General features: G+C 39.5%; 1 protein-coding gene across 1 annotated transcript; it reads right to left on the reverse strand.

Moving 5' to 3' along the window:
* Positions 1-270: 270 nt before the first annotated feature.
* Positions 271-18459, reverse strand: LOC122652192. The gene is made up of 12 exons (XM_043845870.1): positions 18105-18459; positions 16057-16121; positions 12119-12191; positions 11911-11929; positions 11084-11203; positions 10262-10331; positions 9516-9559; positions 9359-9400; positions 1942-2001; positions 1723-1790; positions 662-719; positions 271-521 (listed from the first exon to the last, which is right to left on the reverse strand). Exons 1-12 carry the CDS (start codon positions 18413-18415, stop codon positions 429-431), a joined length of 1023 nt encoding a protein of 340 aa, XP_043701805.1. The 5' UTR covers positions 18416-18459; the 3' UTR covers positions 271-428.
* Between the last annotated feature and the right edge of the window lie 8608 nt (positions 18460-27067).

The raw sequence follows: 27067 nt of genomic DNA on the forward strand, positions 1-27067 counted from the left end.
AAACAGATAAAATACCCAAAATACCCTTATCGGGTTACATATCTCAACACTCCCCCTCAAGTTGGTGTATAGATATCGCACATGCCCAACTTGACTAAACTAGGATGAAACGACTTCCCAAATAGGAAACTAACTTCGACTAGGAAACTGACTCCTAACTCCTAACAATTAAAGACATAAAATAATAAAGGAAACGGACTCAACCACAATAGGGACACTCCCCCTATCGTGGTACACTTCTCAACAGGATGAATATAATGTACACTTGGCTGTAGAAGAAGTGAACTGTTTTATTGTGGATGTATACATTAAATATGTACTTTTTCTTTTCTCTGGACAGATTTACAAGATGTCTATAGTCACTATATAATCAAATCTACAGTGAAGGATGGAGAGAAAAAAACCCAAAAATTGTATGCAAGTTGTTTTTATGAGAGAACATAAGTTGCCTTGAGATAGTCTACAATTTCTGCACTCTCAAACATTTTTACTCCTGTGTTTGGATCTTCTAAATATGGTACCTGTCCAACAGTTAAAATTTAAAAGATAAAAGGATACCACATCAAATAATTTACTAACATGAGAATTCAAAAGGCAGACCACAGTGAAGTTGCGAGAGAACAGTATATAAATTTCTTTAACATTAAGAAAAGCAGAAGACCTGAAAATGTCCTGCTTTCTGATAAAGTATCTGACGTTTTGGGCTGCCACGAGCACAACTGCAAGACAACTTGATATTAGTAAAACAATGAACAAAAATTATAGATCAGTTTACCTAGGAAGCAAATATGTCTCACTAAGTTGATTGATTAAATTCTCATGATTCAAAAGGTAGTAAAAGTTGGTGGGTAGATCCTCAACTCATGCCCTACAAGCCTGCTCAACTTAGACCCTTTCTTTATCCGTTCAAATTTCTGTTGGGATTTAAATCACAAAACAGAACCACCACAAAGCTAAAGGTGGATCCCAGTAATGCCATCAAGTTAGGGTCAAGGGGTTGCAGCTGATCCATTTTGGCCTGAACAGCCCCAAAAATGATCCATGAAGTATCTATACCTCAGTATGTAAGAAACTAAGAATGCATTAAGCATGTTCAAAGTATCCAGAAACGGTTTATGCCTGCATCATCTCTGAAACCGGTCTCTCAACCATCAACAATTACCACCTATAGCCCAAGCCACTGTTTTGTCCATTGCCTTTGCAAGCATCACTAGCCAGGTCACAAAAAGACAACCAATACATCTGAAGCAGGTGAAGCAGACACATAAAGTGGAACAGGAATATATCCAAATTTGAAAAGATCCGAACATCTGGAACATCTTTGGATACTCGAATCAAATATCCATTGGACATCTAATCACTTTTCAAGTTTTTCCAAATGGAAATCATAATCAACCTTCAAGGATTCATATTATTATATCTAATTGCTTTGCTTTTCCTATCGAATAAAAAAAGGGCATACCCAGTGCACGAGGCTCCCACCACTGCGGGGTCTGGGGAGGGTCATAATGTATGCACCCTTACCCCGGCTTTCGCAGAGAGACTGTTTCGAGACTCGAACCTGTGACTGCTTGGTCACAATGGAGCAACCTTACCATTGCACCAAGGCCCGCCCTCATGCTTTTCCTCTCGATATGCTAACCAAATACAAAGTTTGATATGGAGTATCTGCTCTATGTTTGTTCAGTTTGCATCCCTTAATCTTGGAGGCCAAAAAAATACCTGCGAAGTATGTGTGGTAACTCTAACTCAACCAGAAGTTCCCGTACAACTTTGCAGAAGGGCGAGGCCTGAGAAGACATATTACCATTTCATATCATGACTTCAAAGAAATTATGCAAGCTAAAACTATGTCATAGAATGGGCAGTTCATAAGACTGGAAGTTTAAAACAAATTAGCATTTCAATTTAGGAACTATGAAAAATATTTTATCATCTAACCTCATAGGCCCATAATTCAAGTGGTTTAGGAGGCAATTTTGAAGGAATGTACGATGATCCCTGCAAAATAAACAGGTTCAGTAAAATCTTATAACTAAAAATAAAGACTGTAAATTCTAAAAAACTTTGAATAAAGGTATCCTTTTAGTAGTTACTCCAACCGGGGCCGACTTTTTAAGTTAAAACTCTTCCCAAATATATTTCTCAATGTATTAGATCTTGATATAAATCAGATCGAGTTAAGCTGGATAAGAATATCCCCTAATTTAATCAAATAAAGATCCAGTCTAACTGATCTGTTTATAATTGGATCAGATTCTGATATACTGTGGCCTGATCTGATAACAATCTGATATATGAGTACAAGATGAAGTGGCAAATGCATGGAAACTTTTTGGGTTGCCTGCTAAACTGCCATTAATGGTGCATTGCCACTTTGAAGATAATTTCCATAAGATTCGTTTAGAACTCCCTAAACTTCTAATATGTTTTCAAGTTTGTGTGATATCGTCCACTCCATATTTTTGACAAGTTTTCTCCAAATAGTAATAGTGACATGAACATCCCTCAGTTGTCTCCAGAACCTCAGTTATAGTTATTTTAGATACTTCTGCTTTGTCAAACAGCTTCATTGCACTTATCCTTTCGCCACCTCCTACAACTTCAATGTTTACAAACTCTTTGAAGTAACAAATAATTACAAACTTGGACTTCAAACTTATTGGATGCCTATGCATTCTCATTAAAGTTCTTTTGAGCTAATTGTACCATAGAACTGGTCTGTCAGGATTCTTTAATTCTGACCTTTCCCATATTTTCAAAATTCATAAACATGTATATCCAAGCTGTAAATAGTTCCTGATACTATTAAGTTTTAGCCAAGGATGATGCAGCCCCAAACCCTAAATTCAAGAAGAAAAGGAAAATTTCTTTTATGATGCCACAAAATGCCCTTCAGGCACCACCATCCACTGGCTAATTTGGGACCAGCATTAAGCAGGCAGCTGCTACAGAAGCCCATATTATTTATTTGGTGGTTATTAGTTAAATTTCTTATGACCCACCCCAGACCTCGCAGTGACGAGGGCCTCGTGCAATGGGTACGCCCTTATTTTTTTATTTCATGTCGTAATTGTTGATTCTATAATTTTGGGAAAACTGGTTGTTAGTGTTGTCTGGGTCCTAGCTTAGAAGTAGTTGACTGTGGGTCAAACTGGTGTACCTGTCGGCTTTTTTTCTGGGACAAGTTTAGTTTTAGCTTTTTAAGGGTCTATTTGGTTGTCTGAATTGGAAAAGAAGCATGAGGTTTCTACTATCAAGTCCATATATAGGGATTTGTTTTTGGATAAACCAAAAAGATATGAAGATCTTTTTACATAATTCCACCCCCCCCCCCTTTTACAAAACCATAGGCATGGCAAGGTAAGCCTCTGTTCTCTCTTATATACTTCATACTTCAGTCACTACTCACTGGTACTTTCTTCTCTCTCTCTCTTCAGTTACTACTCACTTATACATAATTTTTTCTTTTCCAATTTTAACCCATTGGTTAAACATTACCTTCATTCTGCTACCCTGATTTATCTTCTATTTTCTTCCTGTTTACCTTTTTCTTAATCTGTATAAACCAGAACCCACTAAGAAACCCTAATTACCAGCACTAGAAGCAACTGACACCAAGTAAACCTAACCCATTCTACATTCGTTTATTTCATGCAAACCTTCACTTTTCTTGACAATTAACAGTTCTCCTCAGTGTAATTTCTTCACAGTGGTCTGCAACCACTCCAACAAATAAGCAGTTGGAATTGAGCTGTATGTGAGCACAAACAGGAACTTAATAATGTCAATTCATAGGAGCTATGTAATTGCATTAGTTGTTTCTTTCTTTGTTTATTACTTTGTCAATTTTTCACTGAATCCATCATATTGTTACTCCTTTTTCAGTTCCACCAAAGCCCATAATTTGGTATACTCATCCCAACAGCACCCTTGAACTTAATTTGTGTGGTTAGACTATTTGGTGTCCGGTAAACATAAAAATACCAGTCTTAGTCGGCTAGCCACCAATATGGTTGGTTCATTTTCATGTTGCAGGGATTGGAGTGAGGCCCAAGCCAAAATGAAAGAGGTGCCCTGGTACTGTTGTGATTTGGAGAATGATAGCTTGTCAATTGACAGAGGCCTAGGCTTTTATTTATAACAGAATAGAATAGGTACAAGTACAGTACTGCCCCTAGGACAATTCTACCCTTAACATATTACAACACCCCCCCCTCAAGTTGGTGCATAGATATCGAACATGCCCAACTAGCATACAATTGGATGAAAAGCCCTAGTACTAAGTCCTTTAGTAAAAACATCAACTAATTGATCACCAGACTTGACAAAAGGAACACAAATAACACCCTGCTCTAACTTTTCTTTGATGAAATGATGATCAATCTCTACATGATTCATCCAATCATTCTGAACAAGGTTATGAGCAATACTTATGGCTGATTTACTATCACAATATAGCATCACAGGGAGGTGACTGCAACTCCGAAATCCTAGAGAAGACTCTGAAGCCACAGCAACTCACAAATACTATGGGCCATAACACGAAACTCTACTTCAGCACTAGATCGAGCAACCTCAGCTTGCTTCTTGCTACGCCAAGTAACAAGGTTACCACCAACAAAGGTACAGTAACCGGATCTCAGACTGCCGGTCATCAAGAAAACCAGCCCAATCAGCATCAGTAAAAGCTTCTATACGCATGTGACCATAGGAAGAAAAAAGCAAGCATTTTCCTAGAGCTGACTTTAGATAACAAAGGATCCGAAACACAGCTTCTAAATGTGTAGAATAGGGATCATGCATAAATTGGCTAACCAAACTTACAGCATAAGCAATGCCTGGCCGAGTATGTGAAAGATAGATCAATTTCCCACCCACTCTCTGATATCGGCCTTTATCAACCGGCTCACCATCCTTACTCTTGAAATGAACTTTAGCCTCAAGAGGTGTATCTGTAGGTTTGTAGCCTAACATTCCACTCTCTGATAAGAGATCAAGGGTCTACTTCTTTTGAGACAAGAAGATACTGCGAGTGGAGTAAGCAACCTCAATACCAAGGAAATACCGAAGCTCTCCTAGATCTTTAATCTCAAATTCCTTTTCCAAATAGGCCTTCAGATGAGATATTTCAGTAGGATCACTTCCAGTGAAAACAATATCATCAACATATACAATAAGAATAGTAATGTGATCACCTGGTTTTCTGATAAACAAAGTATCATTAGCATTGCTTTGCTTGTATCCAACTGAAATCATAGCCTTGTGAAAACGACCAAACCAAGCCCTGGGAGACTGCTTCAGTCCATATAATGCCCGCTTCAATTTGCAAACTTTTTCTTGTGTTTCCTTGGAAGAAAAACCAGGAGGAATCTCCATATAGACTTCTTCCTCCTCACCATGGAGGAACGCATTCTTCACATCCAATTGTTGCAGTTCCAATCCAAAGTTAACAGCACAGGAGAGGATAACTCTAATAGTATTCATCTTTGCAACCGTAGCAAGTCTCTTGGTAATCTATCCTATTGGTTTGGGTAAAGTCTTTGGCAACCAACATGGCTTCATATCTGTTCATTGTTCCATCTACTTTCTGTTTAATTGTAAATACCTACTTGTACCCCACATGTTTCTTTGTTGGAGGAAGAGAAACCAGCTCCCAAGTGATCTCCTCTCATCAAGCATAGCATTTTTCCAACAAGAATCTGCTAGAGCCTTCTGCCAATTGTGAGGAAGGAAAACAGAAGACAAGGAAGAGACAAAAGCATAGTAGGAAGGTGAAAGAGATTTATATGAAACAACATTAGAGATAGAATGTTGAGTGCAAGACCTAATTCCTTTTCGAATAGAAATAGGTAAGTCAAGAGAAGAATTACTATCACTATGAGAAAAGAGATTACAAGAAGGTGGAGTAAAACCTAGGTCAGAGGTTAACGGTTGGCATGACACAGTGGCAATGGTACTACTTGCTTCCTTCAAGGACAACGAATATGTGTACGGACATACACCTATAGAGGTCTAGTCTCCCCTTGAACAGGAAGATCTCCTTCTCAACCACAATATCTTTTTCAACAGCCTTATCCTTAGCCTAAAATATTTGAATATCAAGAGGAGCAACAAGTGGCACATCTTCCCCATGGAGAACACTCTACCCCTGAAGAGGTGTTGATAAAAATAATAGGTTTCAAACCCATGAAAAACAACATCCATAATTACCAAAACACGACGAGAAAGAGGATGGTAACACTAATAACCTTTCTGTGTAGCAGAATAGCCAAAGAAAATACACTTGAGACCTCGGGGATCAAGTTTCTCATGAAGGTGATAATTACAGGCATAGCAAACACAGCCAAAGGTTCTTAGAGGAACAATGAAGAGGAGGGGCCTAAAAGCACATCAAGGGGGCAGTGAAAATGTAAAACGCGGGTAGGCATCTTATTAATAAGGTACGCAGCAATGAGAACAACCTAGCTCCAAAAACGGGCAGATACACTCATAGCAAACATAAGGGAACTTGCCACTTCTAACAAGTATCGATTTTTGCATTCGGCAACACCATTCTGAGCATGGGTATCAACATAGCTGGTTTGATGAAGGAAACCCTGATCAGCGAGGTACGATTGGAATGGACCTTCCATAAATTCCTTGTCATTATCAGTGCGAAGGATTTTAATCTTTGTATCAAATTGGGTCTGAACCATGCGGTGAAACAACTGAAAACAGCGAAAAGCTTCATTTGTATGGTGTAATAAATAGACCCAAGTAGTGCGAGTGTGGCAGTCAATATAAGTGACTAACCAACGATAACCAAAAAGAGAAACATAACAGGTAGTGCCCCACACATCTAAATGTATTAAATGAAAAGGAGTAGAACTTTTATTATTAGATATAGGGTAAACATGACGAGTTTGCTTGGCAAAAACACAAGCATCACAAAAGAAACTATTTTAGTTACAACGCTGAACTCAACTAGGAAAAACTTTAACTAAAGTACTAAGAGGAGGATGACCAAGACACCTATGCCAAAGATGCAACTTGGACAGAGCAGAGGAGGAGAAATCAAATTGATGAGCTTGTGTGTTGATGTTGGAAGTGGAAGGAGTACCATTGTTGAGCAAGTATAAGCCCCCATGCACTTTACCATTGTGAATCGTTTTCCCCGTCTCTAAGTCCTGAAAGACACAGTGAGAAGGAAAAAAAGTGACCTTACAATTCAAATCACGAGTAAGACTACTAATAGAAAGAAGATTAGTAGAGAAATTGGGAACATGTAACACGAAAGATGAGGAGAACAGAGAAGAACACTAGATTTTGCCCTTTCAAAAGACAATGGAGAAAGTATCATCAACAACCCTAACTCTGTCTTTACCTGAACCCGTAGAGTAGGAAGAAAATTGATTGGAAGACCCAACCATATGGTCAGTGGCCCCTGAGTCAATTATCTAAGGGACGGATACAATTGAGGCGCAGTGATCACTGAAAGAAATACCTGAGTGAACAAAATTGGAGTCGAATGTGACTGGCACAATGGTAGCAAGGGCAACAGATGGTGAAGGTGAGAAAGAGGGCTCTAACTGGGTCATTAGACGCCTGAGAACCTGCAACTAGTCCTGTGATAAAGAAGCACCCATGGGGGCAGCATCAAATGACTCAGTATGGTGTGCATGGGACTGGTTGGAACACCCCCTACAATGACCACGGGAAGAATTGGTGGGACGACCATGGAGTTTACAGAAATGTTCCCTGGTATGGTGCTCTTTACCATTATAATCACACTTCACAGCTTCCTTTTCATTGGAAGAACGATCGCTAGAACGTGTGAAACCACCTCGAGACTGTGATCCAGAGCCTGAATCTAGAGCTGATCACTCCTAGGATATGGGTTGAAGCATTGCAGTACGATGGCTGTCTTCTAACTGAACTATAGCATATGATTGTTCCAGAGAAGGAAAATGATCACGATTGAGAACATGAGCAAGTATCTGATCATGCTCCATATTGAGACCTGCTAAGAAATCATAAACATGAAGTTTGTCTTCGCACTTCTTGAAACTAGTAGCATTTGTAGAACAAGTGGCTTGAAAGTCTTCATAGAAATCCAACCCCTGCCATATACCACGTAACTCACAGTTGTATTGAGATAAAGACATCTCCTTCTATTTGGTTTCATGTATTGTCTTCCTCAGTTTATAAACCAGGGCATCATTCCCAACTTGAGAATATGAATCCTTGGCAGCTTCCAAATCTTTGAAGCGGTATCCAATAACAGATAACCCCGTGCAATATTAGGTTGCATTGAATTGATAAGGACGGACATTACCAGAGAATTATCAGAACTCCATTTTTTTAAAAGAAGGACTGGGAGTAGTAGGCTTCTCAGATTCACCTGTTAAATACCCAGAAAAACCACAGGAGTCGATGACAATAAGCAAGATCGAGACAACATCAAGTAATTGCTCGCATCCAACTTGATAGAGGTAACAGGAATGAAGGAAAGTCACTATGACCCATTCCATCAGTTCCAGTGGATGCGGTTGTGATGTCAAACATGGCTTCTGATCTCAAATAAATCAAAACTTCAGAAGATTTGAAGGAGAAGAACTTCTACCACATGCTACAGTAAGGGTAGCAACTTGAACAAACTCAGATGGCTTGAAAAAAGTACTCCAGCATCCTCTTCTCCACAAACAATAAACAATAGAATATAGGATCCCTCAAACCATATTTAAGAAAGGTAGGAGGGATCAGCAAAGGGCATGACCTTTGGTGGGAAGAAACTCTAGCACCCAGGGATGGGTCTCCTCTCGGTTCAATGGGAGAGAAAATTGAGAGAGAGAGAGAGAGAGAAAGGAGAACGAGAGGAAGAGAGGGCGAGAGAAAGAGAAGCCGAGAGGAAGGGGAGGCCGATGCTAGGAGTTGCGTAGTTTTGGTATTTGGACCCCACAGGGATCCTTGCTCTAATACCATGTTGTGATTTGGAATGATGGCTTGTCAATTAGCAGAGGCCTAGGCTTTATTTATAATAGAATAGAATAGGTACAGTACTTCCCCTAGGACAATTCTACCCTTATATGTTATACCCATATTACAATAGGTACAATAAGAGGAGGAACAAGAAATAACCAAAGTTAGATCTACATAAGTAAAGAATGAGCAGTAGGGGCTTTAGATTCCATGGAACTTGGATTGAGTTCAGATTTTACAAATACACAATATTACCAAATTCAGATATAACCAGGTACTCATAAACATTCAAGGTTTTTTTGGGAATCACAAGTTGAATAGTCTATTTCTTAGATATTCTCACAATAGATGATCCAGCAATTGAATAAGAAAGAAGACACAAACTAAGGTGAATTACCTTCCCTAAACGACCAATCATGGCAAAGCCCTCAGTCAAGGTCTGCAATAAACGTGTAAGAGTAAGGTTGAAAAAAATTTTACACATTAAATAAGACTAGACTATATCTAAAGGCACTAAGCTACTCATAGTCAGTTTAAAGAGAAATCAAGCTTACAGTCAGTAACCCCAAAGACAACATTAAGGGGATAGTTCCATCACCTACACATAAGCTCAACAACAGACAAAGGTTAAGAGAGAATTTGAAGATAGCAGGAAGAGGCAAAACAAATTGAATTAGTAAAACACAAAAAAGAAAAGGGCGAACCCAGTGCACGAGACTCCTGCCACTGCGGGGTTTGGGGAGGGTCATAATGTACACAGCCTTACCCCTGCTTTCACAGAGAGGCTGTTTTCAGACTTGAACCCGTGACCACTTGGTCCCAATAATTACATATATTATTTTTTTTGAATAAATAAAGATTTAACATTTGGGAAAATTACATATATTATTAAAACTAAATTATATGTATATATATATATATATATTAGATGGTAATGATGAGGGCACACCCTTGGTAACCCCATTAAAGTAATAATAAAAATTTGGGATAAAGAACAGTACATGGTCACACAGCGCAGCGTGTACCTGCGCCAAGACACAGCTGCACGCGAAATGACCGCTCACCCATGGTCCTTTCCGCCTTTCCAGGGGGGTGCGCTGGTCATTTCGCGCGTGGCTGTGTCTGGGCACAGGTACATGCCACGCTGCGTGTATGGTTAGCGTTCCTTTTCCCTAAAAAATTTACATGAAAGGATTACGTCTTTTTTAGCATTAGTTTCACCTTATAGGACTAAGGAGTCTCAAAGGGATGCATTTAACCACAGAATTAAATAAACGGAAATGAATATAAGCGAACACACCATATTTGCCAACCAGATACTTGATTATGTCATCTGATTCATACATTGCAACACCTGTGTTAGGATCTACCTGCAATTGAAGAGAAGTTTTAAAACAAGTTAAATCCAATTTGATTTACAATATCAAATTATGAACTAAAGAGAGAAAACATGGTCATGCAAGAAAAGTGTATTTGAATCCAATGACGAAATAGAAGATAGGATCCAATGAAGATTGTTAGTTTGATCATCTGGTCTAGTAACTTACAAGAACTAATCACTCCTAGTAAAATTTCACTAGGTTATATCTCAAACTGTTTGTACGTATAATAGATAAAATATATAAGAGAAATTTATCTGAAAATCTGACCAAGGCTAGGACAGATCAAGAAATAGGTTGAGGACATGAAGCATTGGAGTAATAACGTGAGAGTTGTAAAGCATAGCTGAGAAAAAATAGGTTAAAAGCAAAAACCTACCCAGTAGTTAGCCATTTTCTCATATTTTCCTTCCAGAGTAGTTGAAGTTACTAAAAAATATTAAGCTATTCAGAAGTTTTAAATATTTCAGTTTCCAATTTGTTGAAAGAAACTAATTCTGATGCATACTATTTTAGAACAGTTATAACTATTATTGATCCTATGTTGTCATTACATGCTTAACAGGCTTATCTGTGTTGGTTAATAATATATCTATGTTTTTTTGAGAACTCTCCATCTACTAACTAGAAATAAAAACTTGGTTTTACATACAAGGCAGGCAATTCCTTTGGATTATGATTTCTTATTCTTATCAAATTTTAAAGTAGTGAGAAGTAACTCATTATGGTAGATGTTATCAGACCATGTACGGAAACTGCTTCTTTCCACCCATCTGAAAAACTTTTGGGCGAAAATTTGGACCATTCTTTGGGCAAGGATAGTAAAGAACATCAAGATCCAACACGGCAACAATTTCTCTGACCTGTAATACAGACCTAAAGAGTCAGTCTACACACACTACAACAAAAAGGAGAAAAAAAGAATAAGAAGCAGTGACATGCCAGTAATCAAAGACATTGTTTTGCTCCTATAGCTTCACATCTAAGAATCCATTATTGACATCCACGGAAGCCAAAGACAAATATTTAAACTAATATATCCAAAATAAGGAAGAAATAAGTGATGAACTTCAGGTCCATCATCTGCAAGAATTCATTGACCACCATATCCTACATTGTTCCCACCAACTTGCAAATCAAAAAACATTCAATTGGTTGGCAATTTCTGGGTGGGGTGTGACCAGAAACTTAGATAATAGCATCTTAACATTCTGATAGAGTTAGACATGGGGCTGTAAAGCATAAGGTTAGCATCCAAGAAAAGGAGTTCACACTCGGGCAGCTACAAAATAAAGCATTAAGTCAGGATTTGAACACATCCAATCCTATATATAACCAACAATTTCAACTGTCTAGATTCCAACATGATGAATTGGTGGCAAGGATTGAGAGATCGGATCTTTCTGGATTCAGCTGGGATCTGACAATTTAATCTTTAAAATCTTGATTAGAGGACACATGTATGGGATGTCTCAAGAAAAAAAGAAAATGAAGCAGAGGCAAAAAAAATGCTTCAAAACAGAAAATTATTTTTCAGAAAATAAATAGAAACTGCTTGGGATTTGATTACCTTCCGACAAAATGGACAGCTGTAGTTTCCATGTGGCCCACGAACACCCATATTTGAGGAAAGCAAAATATGCATTCAGTCTCATTTCATCACAAATAAACCATACATTAAAATTTACAAAAACAGAACCATGTAATAAGGAAAATGATGTGAAACCAAGCATTTAAATCGACTGATACCTCCTACCTCCAGTGAGAGCTTAAAGTACCTTTCAAATTCATAAATCTCAATAGGATTCTCCGGACGTGGGCCTAATTTTGACGTCTCTTTTAGCCTGAAACCTGTGTATAGTAGTAATCAGGAACCAAGTCAGAGGATCTTCCCACCAAAGTTCTAAAACTCGGTCTTGACCAGGTCGAGTTTTCTGAGATCTCGGCGAGACAGTGCATTTTTTTTTAATGTTTCGGTGGGCATATGGCCATAGTTGGCTCCGAAACTTTAAGGTAAGCTTGTTTTAGGCTTAATAAACATATTTAAAGGTTCAAATTGAAGAAAAAAAAACACTCAATTCTTAACTCCCAAGTCCCAATAATACAATACTATAACTCCATGATTACTGAGGAGGTCGAGATTTCACCGAGATTTCTCAAAATATTCGAAATCTAAGTCGAGATTTTTGAGATTTGACATTTTTGTGTTTCGTATGCTATCTCGTCTTGACTAGCAAGAGTTTACCAAGATTTCCAAGATCTCGCCGAGATTTTGAACTATGCTTCCCACCTGATCTATGTTTCTATAGAATGAGATTCAATCACAATTCTCATTCTTGAAAATTTTTCAACAGGGGAAATGCAAGAACAGTTTAGATCCTTTCTTTTGGTTTTATTCAGGAACTAACAAACTATTACTACCAAATAACCAATAAAAGAATAGTAGGGTTTTTTTATATATCAGTAGATACAACTGTGGTTGACATACACATCTCTGGAATCCATTGACGGCAAATACTAGTGAAGTCACATCATTTTTTTTCTTTTTTCTTTTTGGGGCCAAGGGAAGGGGAGGGAGAACCAGAGAACATCACTAATATAAAGACAACCGAGGCAATTAATTTACATCTGTCAGAGAACAAGCACCAAAATGAAAGAGTAATTCACCAATCAGCAAGTGGCACATATTCATAAGTCATGACAGCTCGACTGCTGGGGATAACCATTGCCTAATCAGTTATATATGAATTCCAACATGATGACCCATTGACAACAAAGAAAACGAACTTAAGATATTTTTCTACCTTACAAGTCAGTGAGGTCAAGTATAGAAAAAGCTCTGTCATGGATAGAAATGGAACCCCTTGTATTAAAGTTTGCACTTTAAAGAAACATAAAGAGAGAATGGAATTAACTTTAGGTATTGTATCCATTGTATTCTTTCAAGTTTAATTTATCAACTCTTTCAGGGTGAAGAAAGATTTCTGATCTCACATTGTAAGGATGATGAATTACGCTTACATCCTGTTTCTGTAACTGCTTCATTGGATCAGATGAGAAGTTCAACTAGGTAGATACCAGCATTGTTGTTCTTGTTTCCCCTTTTCACCTTAAATCCTCCGTTTCTATGTTTCCTTTTTTTTTCCCTTTTTTTTTTTTTTTTTTTGGGGGTGGGGTGGGGAGGTAAAGAAGTTTACTAGTCTAAAAGTCTACTGGACCAAAAATTACAAGGGTGTCCTTTCAACCTAAGACACAGGAAGGAATAATATCACTATTTCAAATGCTTGATGGACAGGGAATCCATTAACTGGCCATCTAAAATATTCCAAGCCAAACTCAACTGTTTGGCCCCCGTGTATCGGACTTTTCCTTTTTATCATCCACTGCCAACCGTCTTCCAAAATACTGAATTTTCAACTATTTTCCCAAGCATAATTGAGCTCAACAGCAAAATGGTTTTTCTAGGTGGTTCACCCACATGCCAGGTGCTCTTCAAGTAAATAAGCAAAAGGAAAAACGAATGAGGACCAAAAAGCTCCTTAAAAACAAAATGACAGACACAAAGAGCTTCAGGATGGCCTCAGAGGAAGAGACTGAACAAAATCAACATAAAAGAATGCAGCATCGAAAAGGAGGTGGTAAATACCCTTTACACCGTACTTGGAGGAAAGACATTGTCCTCAAAATACTGCTAATCTTTTTTCTATCCAAAGACTCCAAAGAGCATGCAAAATATATCCCTCACAAAATGCAGCTCCCAACCAGGAGCAGGTAGTTAACAGCTCTCTAGACCACACCTGAAGCAAAGACAAACTCCTCAAAAATCCTGCTATTCATTTTTCTACCCTGAAGCTCCAAAAATAGCACGCGAAATACATCCTCCACAAAATGAGTCCCAAAATCAATGGACCGAGGATAACTGGTTGATTCAAGATCCAAAGTGTGAACAGAAAAGAAAAAAAAATGGTTATTATCAATGAACTATCTCCAACTGACTGATGCAGAGCAGAACCACAGAAAAAAAAACAATCTGATGGGGACATCATGCTGCACCATTACCGGAGGCCCTTTGTGCACCACTACCAGAGGCACAGGAGACCGCCACGGGGCCAGTTACTATGGTTCGACGATGCTTTCAGAGACTTCTAGAGGGCTGTTTAGACTTCTAGGGTTATTTTGGTCTTTTTACCTTAGGACTTATGTTAAATAAGTGAAGGGCGTTTTGGTATTTTTATTTATTTATTTCTGCAGTTTTTGTTTCAGCCTTATAACTTATGTGAGGGTACTTTAGGTACTTTGGTTATGTATGTGGGTTTTAATTAGATTAGGGGTATTTCTGGTATTTAAATTGTTCAGTTTTATTTAAGTTGTATTGAGACTCTGTTTGGAGGCAACGAATGAATGAAGAAAAGAAAGATTGCAAGCAGTTGCTGCAACTCCCTCCTCCTCTTGTGACTTCTCTCCCTCTCAAAGGTACGAACTATCTCCCTCTCATCTCTTCCTCCTCCTTTCTTTCTCTTCTCTTCCCTTCTGCCCTACGGCTCTCCTTTCTCTTCTCCCTTTCCCCCCCTACTGCTGCTGTCGTGAATCCCAATTTCTCCCTGCTGCTGTCAAAACCCCCCATCCCTTCCTGTCCCTTTGCAACCGAGACAACCCAACCACCATCTCCACCACTCCCCTTCCATTCCCACAGTCGTAGTCCCCTTTTTCCCTCCCTGTCCTTGTAACTGAAGCATTCCCAGCCCATTAAAAATTATTCCCTCCATTCCCCTCCCTCTCTATTAGCCAAAACCCTTTGTTTCCCCTTCCTAAACCAGTCCCTAACCATCCCTTCCCCATTTCCAGACTTCTCCTTGAAACCCTAACCCCAACCTAACCCCTACAACCCACCCATTCTTTAAACCTAGAAACAGAACTTTATTTTTGATAATGTTTGCATGGCTTCTCATTAATTTCAAACCTGAAACAGTATTTATTTTACCCTAGTTGTGCTGTTTTGGTATTGTGTATGTTTCTAATGCTCCTTTTTAATGGCTTCTTATCTTATATGGACTGCCATGCATGCCTATTGAATCCTTGAATGTAATGCCATGAATTTACTTGCCTAGCCTTGTGGATTTAACCATATAGGTTGCTAGAATTGATTCCTAAGACCTATTGGTGTGCATTCATGTGATTTCTATTGATGATTGCCATTAGTAAATTCTGCTCTTTTATGTCTCATGTTGAATGTGGCGTTGTGCGAATTCCAGCCCTTGCCTTAGGTCCCCACTAGGGTGTTACACTTGTGAACCTGTCCTATTGTGGGATTCCCTAGCTTCTAGGGTTTGTCCTGCATCACAATCTTTGTGGGGTCCAAGAGGGAGGAGCCTAGGTCAGAGGATCTATGAAGATAAAAGAAGTCAAGTGGCTAAACAGCAATTTTTATTATTTGTTTTGCCTAAAATCTGGACAATATGAAGCATTTTCAGAGTTTTGGGCTTAAGATTTTTGTTTGGGGTTAAATTTCAAGTAATCAAACTAAGTACGATTATCGCGGTATATAATGTTTCTTCTAAATAGGCCTCAAAATCTTATTCGTTCATTCTTCTTCACTATTTTTTATTTCATGAGGTAGGACAAACATCCTCTGCTAATGAAAGGAACATTTACCCTTTTGTGGTTAACAGGTAATGGAAGCATGATGACTACCAAAGTAACAAAGGCACCATCTTACCCGCAATTTCAAATGCATATTCGCCCGGTGAGATTTCAGCAGGAGACACAAAAGATGCAGAATACCTGCCAAGATGAATTTTCCAGTACGAAAACTTCAGGAACATAACTTAAAATGATAAGTAATGATTCTACAGATGAATCTTGTCTTCACGAGAACAACCTCCATATAATAAAGAAAGAAAGGGAAAATAAATTTTCAAAAGATAAGAGGAACGGATACATTAGATAAACAAATGCAAGAACAACCTAACCCACCCACCAATCAAATTCTAAAACAACAAAGCCTTGTATTACGTACGTGGATGAGCCCGGCTTCCCTACCTTTGATAATTGGCTTTAGGGAGAGAAAATAAGAAATTCACGAGAGAGATTATACTTCTAGCATGTTAGGACAAGGGAATTAAGAGAGTGGCTGGTCTAATAGAGGAGACCATGACCTCTTTACTTGGTTGAGTAACAGATTAGGATTCAAAGACCCTTCTCTATTCGTTAATCTTATATATATATAAGAGTTACAATAACAGTAGTTATCCATATCTACTGATCCTTCCTCTAACTTCACTCTAATTACCCTCACTTCTCTCCACTACTCATAACTATGTCGCCACATACTACAAGAACAGAAACTACAACATTTAAACTCAAGAACAGTAACTAAAATATTTTAACTCTTACGTAACTACTCCCTCCTAAATCGGTAACAGCCTCATTACGTACATAACAATCCATCCCCCATGGAATCGTCATTGTCCTCAAGGACAATGAAATTAAGGAAGATAAGGGTCCACCCGATCCCATTTCTTAGTAGAGGAAAACCCAATAAATGAAGCAAGAAGTGCACGACTGTCTTGGGCGATGGCCATCTCATGACTTGCTGACCTAACCATAGGGCAATGACATCACCTTTTTTGCTAGTACTTTCATGATCTGCATTGCTTCTTGCGATGGCCATTTCATGACTTGCAGAACTAGCCATAGGGCAATGCCATCACCTTTTTCCTTCTTGCGATGGCCATTCTTTTTCTTCTTTGTTTGCTCCGGGTGCTTCGTTGTTGCCACTTCAATTGGTAGCAACTCAATTGCATTGGTTACCACCTCTTCTTTTGGTCTGTTCACCTCTCTTGAGGATTCTTCTATTGCAAGGTCGTTGACTTGATGTGCACGATCCAAGTTTGTCTAACAACTCAGTAAGCTTTCACATAATTTGTTGTTGCCCAACGTGAAGTGAACTTACAACGCCTTTCTCTCATCCTTGGCTCTGATACCATTTCTTATGTATGTGGATGAGCTCAACTTCCCTATGTTTGATAATTCGCTTCAGGGAGAGAACATAAGAAATTCACGAGAGAGATGAGACCATAACCTCTTTTCTCAATGGTGTAATAGATTAGGATTCAAAGACCCTTCTCTATTCGTTAATATGCTATATATAAGAGTTACAATAATAGTAGTTATCCATAACAACTCACCCTTCCCCTAACTTCACTCTTATTACCCTCGCTTCTATCCACTACTCACAACTATGTGGCCACTTACTACAATAACAGAAACTACCCCGTTAATAGAAGCTGCATGTCTTCGCCTGCTCCCGGTTCATGGTGGAATCCATTGAATGCGTTGGTCAAGCATGGGATTACGGCTGAAAAGTGGAGGTTGGTCTTCGATCGAGGCAAAGCAGCGAAGAAAACTAAAGGTTTTTAGCGCCCAACAAAGGTTTAGAGTTGGGGCTTTCACACTCAATAACATTAACTAAAACATTTAAACTCAACTACTCCCTCCTAAACCGATAACAGCCTTGTTACATACTTACACCTTGAAAAGGAGCAGAATCAAATATTCAAGTTCTTGGTCAAATTCTATAACAACAAAGCCTCAAAATGGAGCAGAATTAAATATTCAACTTCTTGGTTTCATCATTTGACCATTTCCTACTAGATTAACCAATATATCGAGTTGGTTAATCAGAATTAGACATCCACTATCTCAACCCTTTAGGTAGCCGGGAAAAGAGAGAGAGAGAAGGATAGAAATGTAATCGAATTATACCCAGAAACGAAAACTCCGGTTCCGAGACGAAATATCAGAGCCAGAGAAGCTCCGAGAATGTCTAGAATCTTGTCAGGACGTACTGCAAAACGCTTCGGCTCTGGAGGATTGAAATTGGGAGGTGGTGACAGAATCGGAGAGGAGGACGCAGAAACACCTTCTGTGCCGACAGAGGCAGAGACAGAGGAAGAAGGTACGGCTGCTTCTTGAAATTCCGCTGCGACTCTCCAAGAGAACCTTCCTTTAGATCTCTTCAGAGTGAGAGGTGATCGGGAAACAGTCAATGGTCGGAAATTGAGCACTCCTGCCATGGTTCTCGGGTAGTCTGAGGCTGAGGTGACCAAGTGTATGCAGTAGAGGGCTGGAGCTAAAATCGCTCAACCGTCGATATGGCCTTATCTTTAATTATCACATCTAACAGTTCTGTTTTTTTTTTTTTTTGGTAAGACATCTAACAGTTCTTAATTGCAAAAAGAAGCCTCCATACCGAACTTCCAACTTAAGATGGTAAAAGATCTCTCCCCCACCAGACAAATGGTTAAAAAGAAAAGAAGAACCATGCCTAGTCGCGTGGCTCCTGTGGCCAAACACAGGAGTGTGCGAAATACCACCCCATCTCTCATGAAATCAAAATTCTCGTTCATATTGATGTTCTACATGTTCTCATTGACCCTTGCATTGGAGCAGGAATTATGGGACGATCTCCTGGCCATGGTAACATTTAGAATGGATAGAGATTTCTCTCCCCACCTTTTTTTTTATTTGATGAAAAAAATACAAGATTAGGTCTACATGTGTTGCGTCAAGAAATTGCCTGGTGGTCCCTTCGAGTGTCGTAACCTGCAAAAGGACGTGGGTGACAAGGGAGAACCAGTGTGGTTTCGACCTAGGACTCTCCGATGCCTAAGTTAGATCTCTCTGAGCAAACAGATGAATAGTTAGAATTCAAGATGAGTTAATGGGATAGAGGACCTTCGTATTTATAGTGGAGTGTGGCGGTGTGGAGAGTCCCAGTTGGTGACGAGTAGTCCTCGTAGTAGATAGACGTTCCTAGGTAATACGATTCCTCTCTTGGTTGGTTGCTCTCCTACGGGAGATAGAATCCCAGTAGGGTGGATGTTCCTGGTAGATAGACATTTATACGTCTTAGTGTGTTGGATAAGGTCCTTGGTGCTTGAGTCCACCTGGGACTATGTTGCTGGTAGACGGTACCCTATACCCATGAGATGATGTATATCTTGTTGTTGGCGGTAGCAGCCTGCGTATAGTACCTGGACTAAGTCGTTGATGGTAGTAGCCCGTAGTTCCTGGACTTGGTCGTTGATGGTAGTAGCCCGTAGTACCTGGACTTGGTCCTTGATGATAGTAGCCCATAGTACCTGGACTTGGTCCTTGATGGTTTTTTGTCTTCTGGGCTAATCAAGTGAAAAGTAAGGTGGTCGGGCTTGGGATGGCCTTCCCACTTGGGCCGGGACATGTGGCGGCTCACGATTGGCTAGCATAATTTTGGGTTTATTACTTGCCCCCCACTCTCTTGGAACAGAGTGTTCAAAAGAGTAGTTTTCCTATTTTTGTGTTAGTAAGGGGCTTGTTGTAAATAAGCCTTCTCCTTCCTTGGTCACATTCCCTCGACCCTGTCCCGATCACTCGGCCTTCGATCACTGCTCTCGTTCTCGCCTGTTCATCTGCTCGTCCACTCGGTCGTTGCCCGCAGCCCGTTGCCTGTCGCCTGCAGTCAGTCGCCCTCTCGCCCGTTGTTACGGCTTGGAAAATTTTTGAACCGGACCCTAACCCGAATCCAAATGTAGGTCCGGAACCCGAAGTCATAGCACCATGTTCGTTATGGAATATCGGTTAGGTGTTCGAGCAGGTAGAAGAGGAAGATGAAATCCTTGCGTCAATTCGACATCTGCCGATAAAACGACAGATACCTCCCCCGTATGGTTGTGGGATCCACACACAGATGTACAACTCGTGGTAAGAGATCCTAACTCTATATTAGGTGTTTTAGTATTATAACTAAGTCTGTGTGGGTTCGCATACGGAACGCATCGACTTTTGGGTGTTCCGACACGAAGAAAACAAAGACAGAAATCCCAGGATGATGTGCTAGTCGATTGCTGCATCAACCAGAGATTTTAGCCACGACGAATTTTGTTCCTAGAGAGGCGTGAGACACAGTATTTTGAATCGGGGATCTCGCCGCCGCGTCCAGATTAATGGCTTGGAATGTTTTCTCCAACATTCTAGGATCCACGGGGCCCACAAAATCCAAATATCTGTGCAAGGATCGGCATAAGACATAAACAAACAAAACCCCACTAAATGACAAATTTAGCAATTAGTAATAGAGTCGGTTTATGTAAGATATTAAGTAATTAAACAACTAAATTCCATCTAAACCCCACAAACTGACTCATGTTTAATTTAATAAAGAAATCAAAACCTATCTAATCTAATGCTCTACACTATTCTAACCGACTTAAAATTTAAAGCACTAAACCCACAAACCGACTTATGTTTAATAAAGAAATCAAAAACCTATCTAATCCCATTTAATCTACACTATTCCAATAACCCACTTATCCACTTACACTGTTCCAATCGTTTGAACTAAAACAAAAGAGAAGAGGAAGAAAGGAAAAGAAGAAAAGAAAGGAAGCCGAAGCAGAGATTGTTGGAGCAATCGGCCCTACTCCAACGTAAAGCCCTCTCCCTTATTAACCAATACCACCCTAATCCCCTTCCATGTTTAACCCTTCTCTGAATTCATAAATTCTTTTATTTCTCTTTCTTGTGATGGAATCGATTAAGTCCATCCCTAGCTTTCCCACTTCAAGGTAAATCCTAATCTTGGCTATAAATGGTCTAATTAATGCCGAACTCTTACACCTACTGCGGGTATTCAAGATAAAGGGAGTCTTGTTTCAGCCATAAGTGGCTGTGATGCCAAATCAAAACAAGGACTGCGACTATGGCTTTACCCACTCTAATTTTACCCAATTTTCTCTGATATAATCAAATCATAAAGTGGGCCCAGCCTATAGAAATGATCGTGGGAGCATTAAACCCCGAACAATTTGGGAAAAATCCGGCCAAAATCCCATCAAAATTCTGTTTTCTTGTGATTTTTGGGCTGATGTGCATCTTTGGTCGATGTCCTGGTCGATTGGGTCATCAACCAGAGAATGCTACTTCAGTTTTATGCCTATTGATAACTCTGGTCGATGTCCCAGTTGATTGGACCATCAACCAGAGAATATTGCCTTAGTTTTTACACCTATTATAATCTCAGGTTGGTGTCCTAGTTGATTGGTTCGTTAACCAGAGAATAACTGTTTCAGTTTTTAGCTACTACCATCTCAGGTTGATGTCCCGATTGATTGCTGCATCAACTTGAGATGCTGTTTCACTTGTGAACACGTCCTAGACCTTGTCTAACCTTACCACGAGGTAACCCTAGGACTCCACACAAGTTTTTTATGCTTTCTAACACCGGATGTGGTTAAACGTTCGTAGGACTTCACCTTTTGCTCATCAAATCGCGCCAACCACCAACACGGAACATAACCCGACATCACCATCGCAATCATAACAAGGTAAGTGGGGGTAGGCTTTGATTGTTTTTAAGAACATTTAATTAAATTTTTAGATACAATTGTCAGTAATCATTTGCATGTGTTATTCCTATTTTATTTATGATATTTATTGATTGCATTGTCCATAACTTATAGTTGTGAATGATATGATGTGGAATGGTTGGCAATGCGAATGCTTATGATAGATTAGATGCCGTAGTCGGCTTGGAAACAAGAGGTATGGTGTGCCGTAGTATGGGATGTGGGAGCACAGTACACCTCGTACTATGCCATTTAGATTGCATATGGCTAGGAATGTCATTCCTTAATGCTACAACCCTTACCAACAAGGGTTCAGGTGTTGGGTGATCATAGCTCCCTGTCACTGAGGAGTGTGAAGCATGCCAGGATGAGGTCCTAGCTATGATTATCGGGGTCTACCCATGGAAAGGTATATAATACCAACGATCACTGTGGGCTCCTTACAACACTTGAGGTTACGTCTCGGGGAGGTTAAGAAGGACCCGAGAACGTTTCCTGAGTTGTTGGCGTAGCACGGACCCGACTTAGGCATTTATTTGTTAGGTGAAAATTAAGATTAAAATTGAACCCATGCATTTAGGATTCATGCTTATGTGTGTGTGGTCTATCCTTTACTTGCTAGGCTCAGTGGAGCACACCCCTGTGGAATATTTTCTTTAGATTGTCTTGCAGATGGATGTGATAGTAGTAGGAAGCTTTACCTTGAGGCGAAGGTTGACGACCACTGTGAATGTGATGGTGCAGACCCAGAGGGTTATGACCCCAATCATGCAGACGATTAGGGTGTCCTTGGAGAATAAGGACTGATGATGTGGTGTTATCTTTATGTTCTATTTTGCTAAATACCATCCTTTTTTGTGGATGAGTTTTCACTGTTTATATTTTAGAATAGTTGTGTGTTGGCTCGATGGTCGCGAACATGGGGATATCGAGCTGTTGGAACTCTAATGTAAATAATATATATAGGACTTGTAAATAATTACTTTCCCTGCACTCTGATCGATGTAACACTTATTATCTCGATATTGTGTAGTGCTTGTGATGTGTATTTACTGCATCTGGATCCTCGAGGTCTCCGAATACATTGGGTATTCAGATCAGCCATCGAATCCTCCCAGGGGAGTTAGGGGTGTGACAAGATGGTATCCGAGCGAGATGCTCTATTTACACTCAAAAGCGGAAAATGAAAGTAATATGATATAAAGCCAAAGAAATAAAATTTTTTTTTTATTAAATAACATAAATATAAATGGGGGTAGAAGAACACCATAAGAGACTAGCTAGGTGCAAAAGCCAACAATATATTATAATCCAAGATCATAAACTTTTATATTTATATTTTCTTGCATATAATAAAAGAAAAATAAAATTAATTACAAATAAAAGGCAAAAGAGGATAAAACACAAAAAAAATAAACTAAGAAATCCTAAAAATCCTAAAACCTAGATCTAGTCTTTAACTGTATCTTGCGAAGGCTGATGTAGATACGAGTTAACCTTGAAGCGAGCATCCCAAAAGTCTAACCTCCACTCCACAGTACCCATTCCGCCATCCAGACCTATAAAGCCCTGCTTCATCCTAGAGGATGTCTCAGTAAGCCTAGTGCCCAAAATGTCAAAACAGGCCATTATATCCTGCCAACCATAATCCCCAATCGGTGTAGGTCATTGTGATGACAAGGCCCCAGCACGACCTCTAACCCCCTGAAGCAGTCCTTCCTCCTCAGCACTACCGGCCTTGTCAAATAATTACATTCTTTTCAGAGTGCATTGTTGATTGGCTCTGTTCACTCTCCATCTGTCGCCTTAACAGTAAAATCAACTCTGAGCATTGAAATGCTCATAAACTTTGAGTTTCCTGAGATGTTCAGTATTTAATCACCTTTCCATTCTCCACCTTCTTCACACGATAGGTACCCCATTTTGAGAATTCGAGTAATTCAAGAATCGATCCTCATCATATTCACTCATTTCTTCTTCCTCACCCTCTTCCTCCTCTCTTGAAGCAACATATGGATCATCCTCAGATAATGAGGATGCTGATGAAGACTGTGTTGGTGGTTCTTACTGTTGGCATTTACTAGCCAAGGTCTTTCTTGAAGCACCACCAGCTCTACTTGAATACATGGCTACAAGAAAACAATAGGTGATAAAAAATAAAAAAAAAGAGTTAGAAGTTTCATAAAAATAAAAAAATAAAAATAAATACATGTGTGGGTGTGGAATAAAAAATAAATACATATACAACTTACACATGAATGCACGTACACAAATGAAAAATGATAAAGGAATCACAATGATATATAGGTCATGAACAAGAAGGAGACATAAATGATACAAAGGACAAAGGAAAACTAACATTACAAAGAGTTCCAAAAAAAAAAATACCGATATGACGACATTCATGAGCTGAATAATAGCTTGAAATGATAATCAACGAATCATAGATATCTACAAACCTAGTTGTAACATAATTGAACCCTGACAGCCAGGGGCTACTGCGTAGTTGAAAAGGGGAAATAGAATACCTACAGACTCAAACAACCAGTATCGAAACCTTACTCCATCCATGGTAAGACCAAATCCAATGTTTAAGTAAAGACACGAGTAAACATTCCTGCTTAACCCTGCCTCATAATCCTCCTATCCAAACATTTTGATTATAGCATTCAAATCTTAAACCACACTTTTGTGCCGCATGTATCCCTGATTGATTCCATTCCAATATTTGGAGAGTACAAATACTGTCCCAATATATGAAATATATCGAATCTTCTTATTACATCCAAGTAAGAATATATTTTCAAATTTTCTTTTCAGTAAGCGATCATGGTTCAAACTCGATCCGACAAAAATCTTCCTCGTGAAGCGTGTCCTCCTATCATTCATCCACTTCGACATCTTGATGAACCCATTGCTTAGAACATAGAAATTTCGGCCTCCTCTACAAGAATACCTGAAGATCCTCCTACACCTGTACCTGAGGCCCCTCCAGCTCATGCACCTGCACCTTTCCCTGCTCTGACCGCTAGTGAGGTAGCTGCCATCGTAGCCAATGAGATGCAATTCATACAACAGGAACAACGAGCCTTCATGCAAACTATGAGTGCCCAATTTCAAGAAGTAATGCAAGATAAGGAAATAATCGGGACACCTAATCCTACCATGTTTACAACCCCCATAGCTCCATCAGCGCGTAAAGCTCAAGAAGCTATTACGATCATAGGAGATATGATGAAAGATTTCCAACAACAACAAGGATTGTTCATGAGCAATACAATTGTTGCGATGCAACGACTTCAGCAGCAGTTCATGATTTGCATAAATGGACAAATTCAAGCTATACAATAGATGCAGGCCGTACTGGGAAATTTTCTTGTATATGACACATCGCCTATGCTCGACCAATCTGAAGGATAAGTAGTTGAGGGCGTAACACAACAAGGGTCTAAGAAGAGACCTATGACTTCACGAGAGTTTGGAACACCTAGTAAGGCTCCCGAAAGACCCTATCTTGATTCAACTCCAGCATGCCCTGACGGAAAGGATGAAAATTGACTCAGTCAATCGGTAAGGTTCACAGCTACATCACAATCGTCTAGTGCGAACATTTATTGTTTCGACTGCAACCAGTTGGGGCATATGTCCAGGGCTTGCCCATATCGTAAAGCCAAGCACGGGTCGCAAGTATACGTTTCCCATATCGAGCAGCTACAACAGGACACTAGGCCAGAAATAGGTCAAACTTTTCAACCCCTTCGACCAACTACAATTCAAGAAAGTTCTCAGCCCATTAGGTTTGCATATAATACACGACCCTTTGGTCCGATCCGATGTTATGAATGCAATCAAACTGGACACGTATCCAGAAACTGTCCTGCCTCAAGCCAAGCTACAACAACTGCTCCGTCCCCTCAACCGACTACACTTGTCTATCTGCCTACTGGACCTAGCCACTGCTATACGTGTAAACTGTCCAAACACATGTCTAGAGATTGTCCCCATCGCAGATTTTGTGCACCACGGCGAGTTCCACCTATTGCTCAACCTTACTAACCCCAAAGTAACAAAGTTCAAGAGTAAGACTGTGCCTTGACCACGGAAGGAACTGAGATAAATCCGGTTGTGATGACAGGTACTTTATCCATATCATTCTCACCTGATCGAGTATTAATTGATTCGTGTACATCACACTTTTCATTTCCACTATTTTGCGATAAGATGAATGTGCCCTAGAAGAACTTGGGATACAAATTTATGGTTAGCACTCCTGCTGGGTATGCTGTGAATCTAAACGAAGTGTATGAGTCTTAACCATTAGAAAATCTTCGATTCGTATCTAGATTCTAGAGGGTCGGTGAGAGACCAAGACAAGTAATTAAGTCTCGATAAGGTTATATAATCGCAAACCAGATAAATAGAATATTTCAGGCTGAATTTAAGTAAGTTTAAAGTGTACCAAGCAGTGGGTGGTAAATAACAAAATCTAAAAATTAAATAACGGGTGTCAAGTATAGCCAAGAACAGTCGAGAATGGAAAGAGATCAAAATCGAAGGACTTTTGACGAGACCTTACTCAACAATAGGTATGAGTGGAGTAATGGATCATCTAACGTCCCCTTCATTATTGGGAGTGAACAGTAGGGATTCCATCAATATTCCAATTCATTCTAAAGTTGAGTTAGGTATTGAAGAACCACAACAAAAGCCTTCATAAGAAAAGCCGTGTAGACAAGGCAGTATAGACTTTTACCCTATAATCCCAAGCTGTAAGAAACATGGATTAGTGGGTGAAATACACGAGGATAGGTTGATCAGTTGATTTCTTGGAATATACATTTGGAATTCGTTTCCCTTTAGGCTCTTATATTAGGTAGAGCTTTAGGTCAACCAAACCCGGGTGTGATTTAGATCACTAGAGAATTGAACCTTGGTGGTGCAATCAAAACAAAAAGAGTTATACCAATACGGGACAAAAAGATACTATGATGTAATCACATCGAATCAAGGAAAGTTTGGGTAACAAAAAGATAAAAGGAGGTCAAGGTATCCTCACCTACACGGATCCCCGGAGATGTCAAATTTTGAGGATGAAATTTTTGTAAGGTGGGGAGAATGTTACGGCTTGGCCAATTTTTTACCAGAACCCTAACCCGAATCCCAATGTAGGTCCGGAACCCGAGGTCATAGCACCGTGTTTGTTATGGAATGTCGGTTGGGTATTCTAGCGGGTAGAAGAGGAAGATGGAATCCTTGCATCAATTCGACATCTGCTGATAAAATGATAGATACCACCCCTGTGCTGATAGTATTAGGTGTTCCAACATGAAAAAAATAAAGACA

Source organism: Telopea speciosissima, chromosome 2, assembly GCF_018873765.1.
Source record: "Telopea speciosissima isolate NSW1024214 ecotype Mountain lineage chromosome 2, Tspe_v1, whole genome shotgun sequence".
Lineage (NCBI taxonomy): Eukaryota > Viridiplantae > Streptophyta > Magnoliopsida > Proteales > Proteaceae > Telopea > Telopea speciosissima.

What these genes read in the sequence shown, in the direction of transcription:
- LOC122652192 (XM_043845870.1), bottom strand. Translation starts at nt 18,415, where the DNA reads ATGGCAGGAGTGCTCAATTTCCGACCATTGACTGTTTCCCGATCACCT. An exon ending in ATATGCATTTGAAATTGCGG is followed by an intron (nt 12,192 to 16,056) that starts GTAAGATGGTGC and finishes TACTATACACAG; the next exon opens with GTTTCAGGCTAAAAGAGACG. An exon ending in GTATCTGGTTGGCAAATATG is followed by an intron (nt 9,560 to 10,261) that starts GTGTGTTCGCTT and finishes GCTTATGTGTAG; the next exon opens with GTGATGGAACTATCCCCTTA.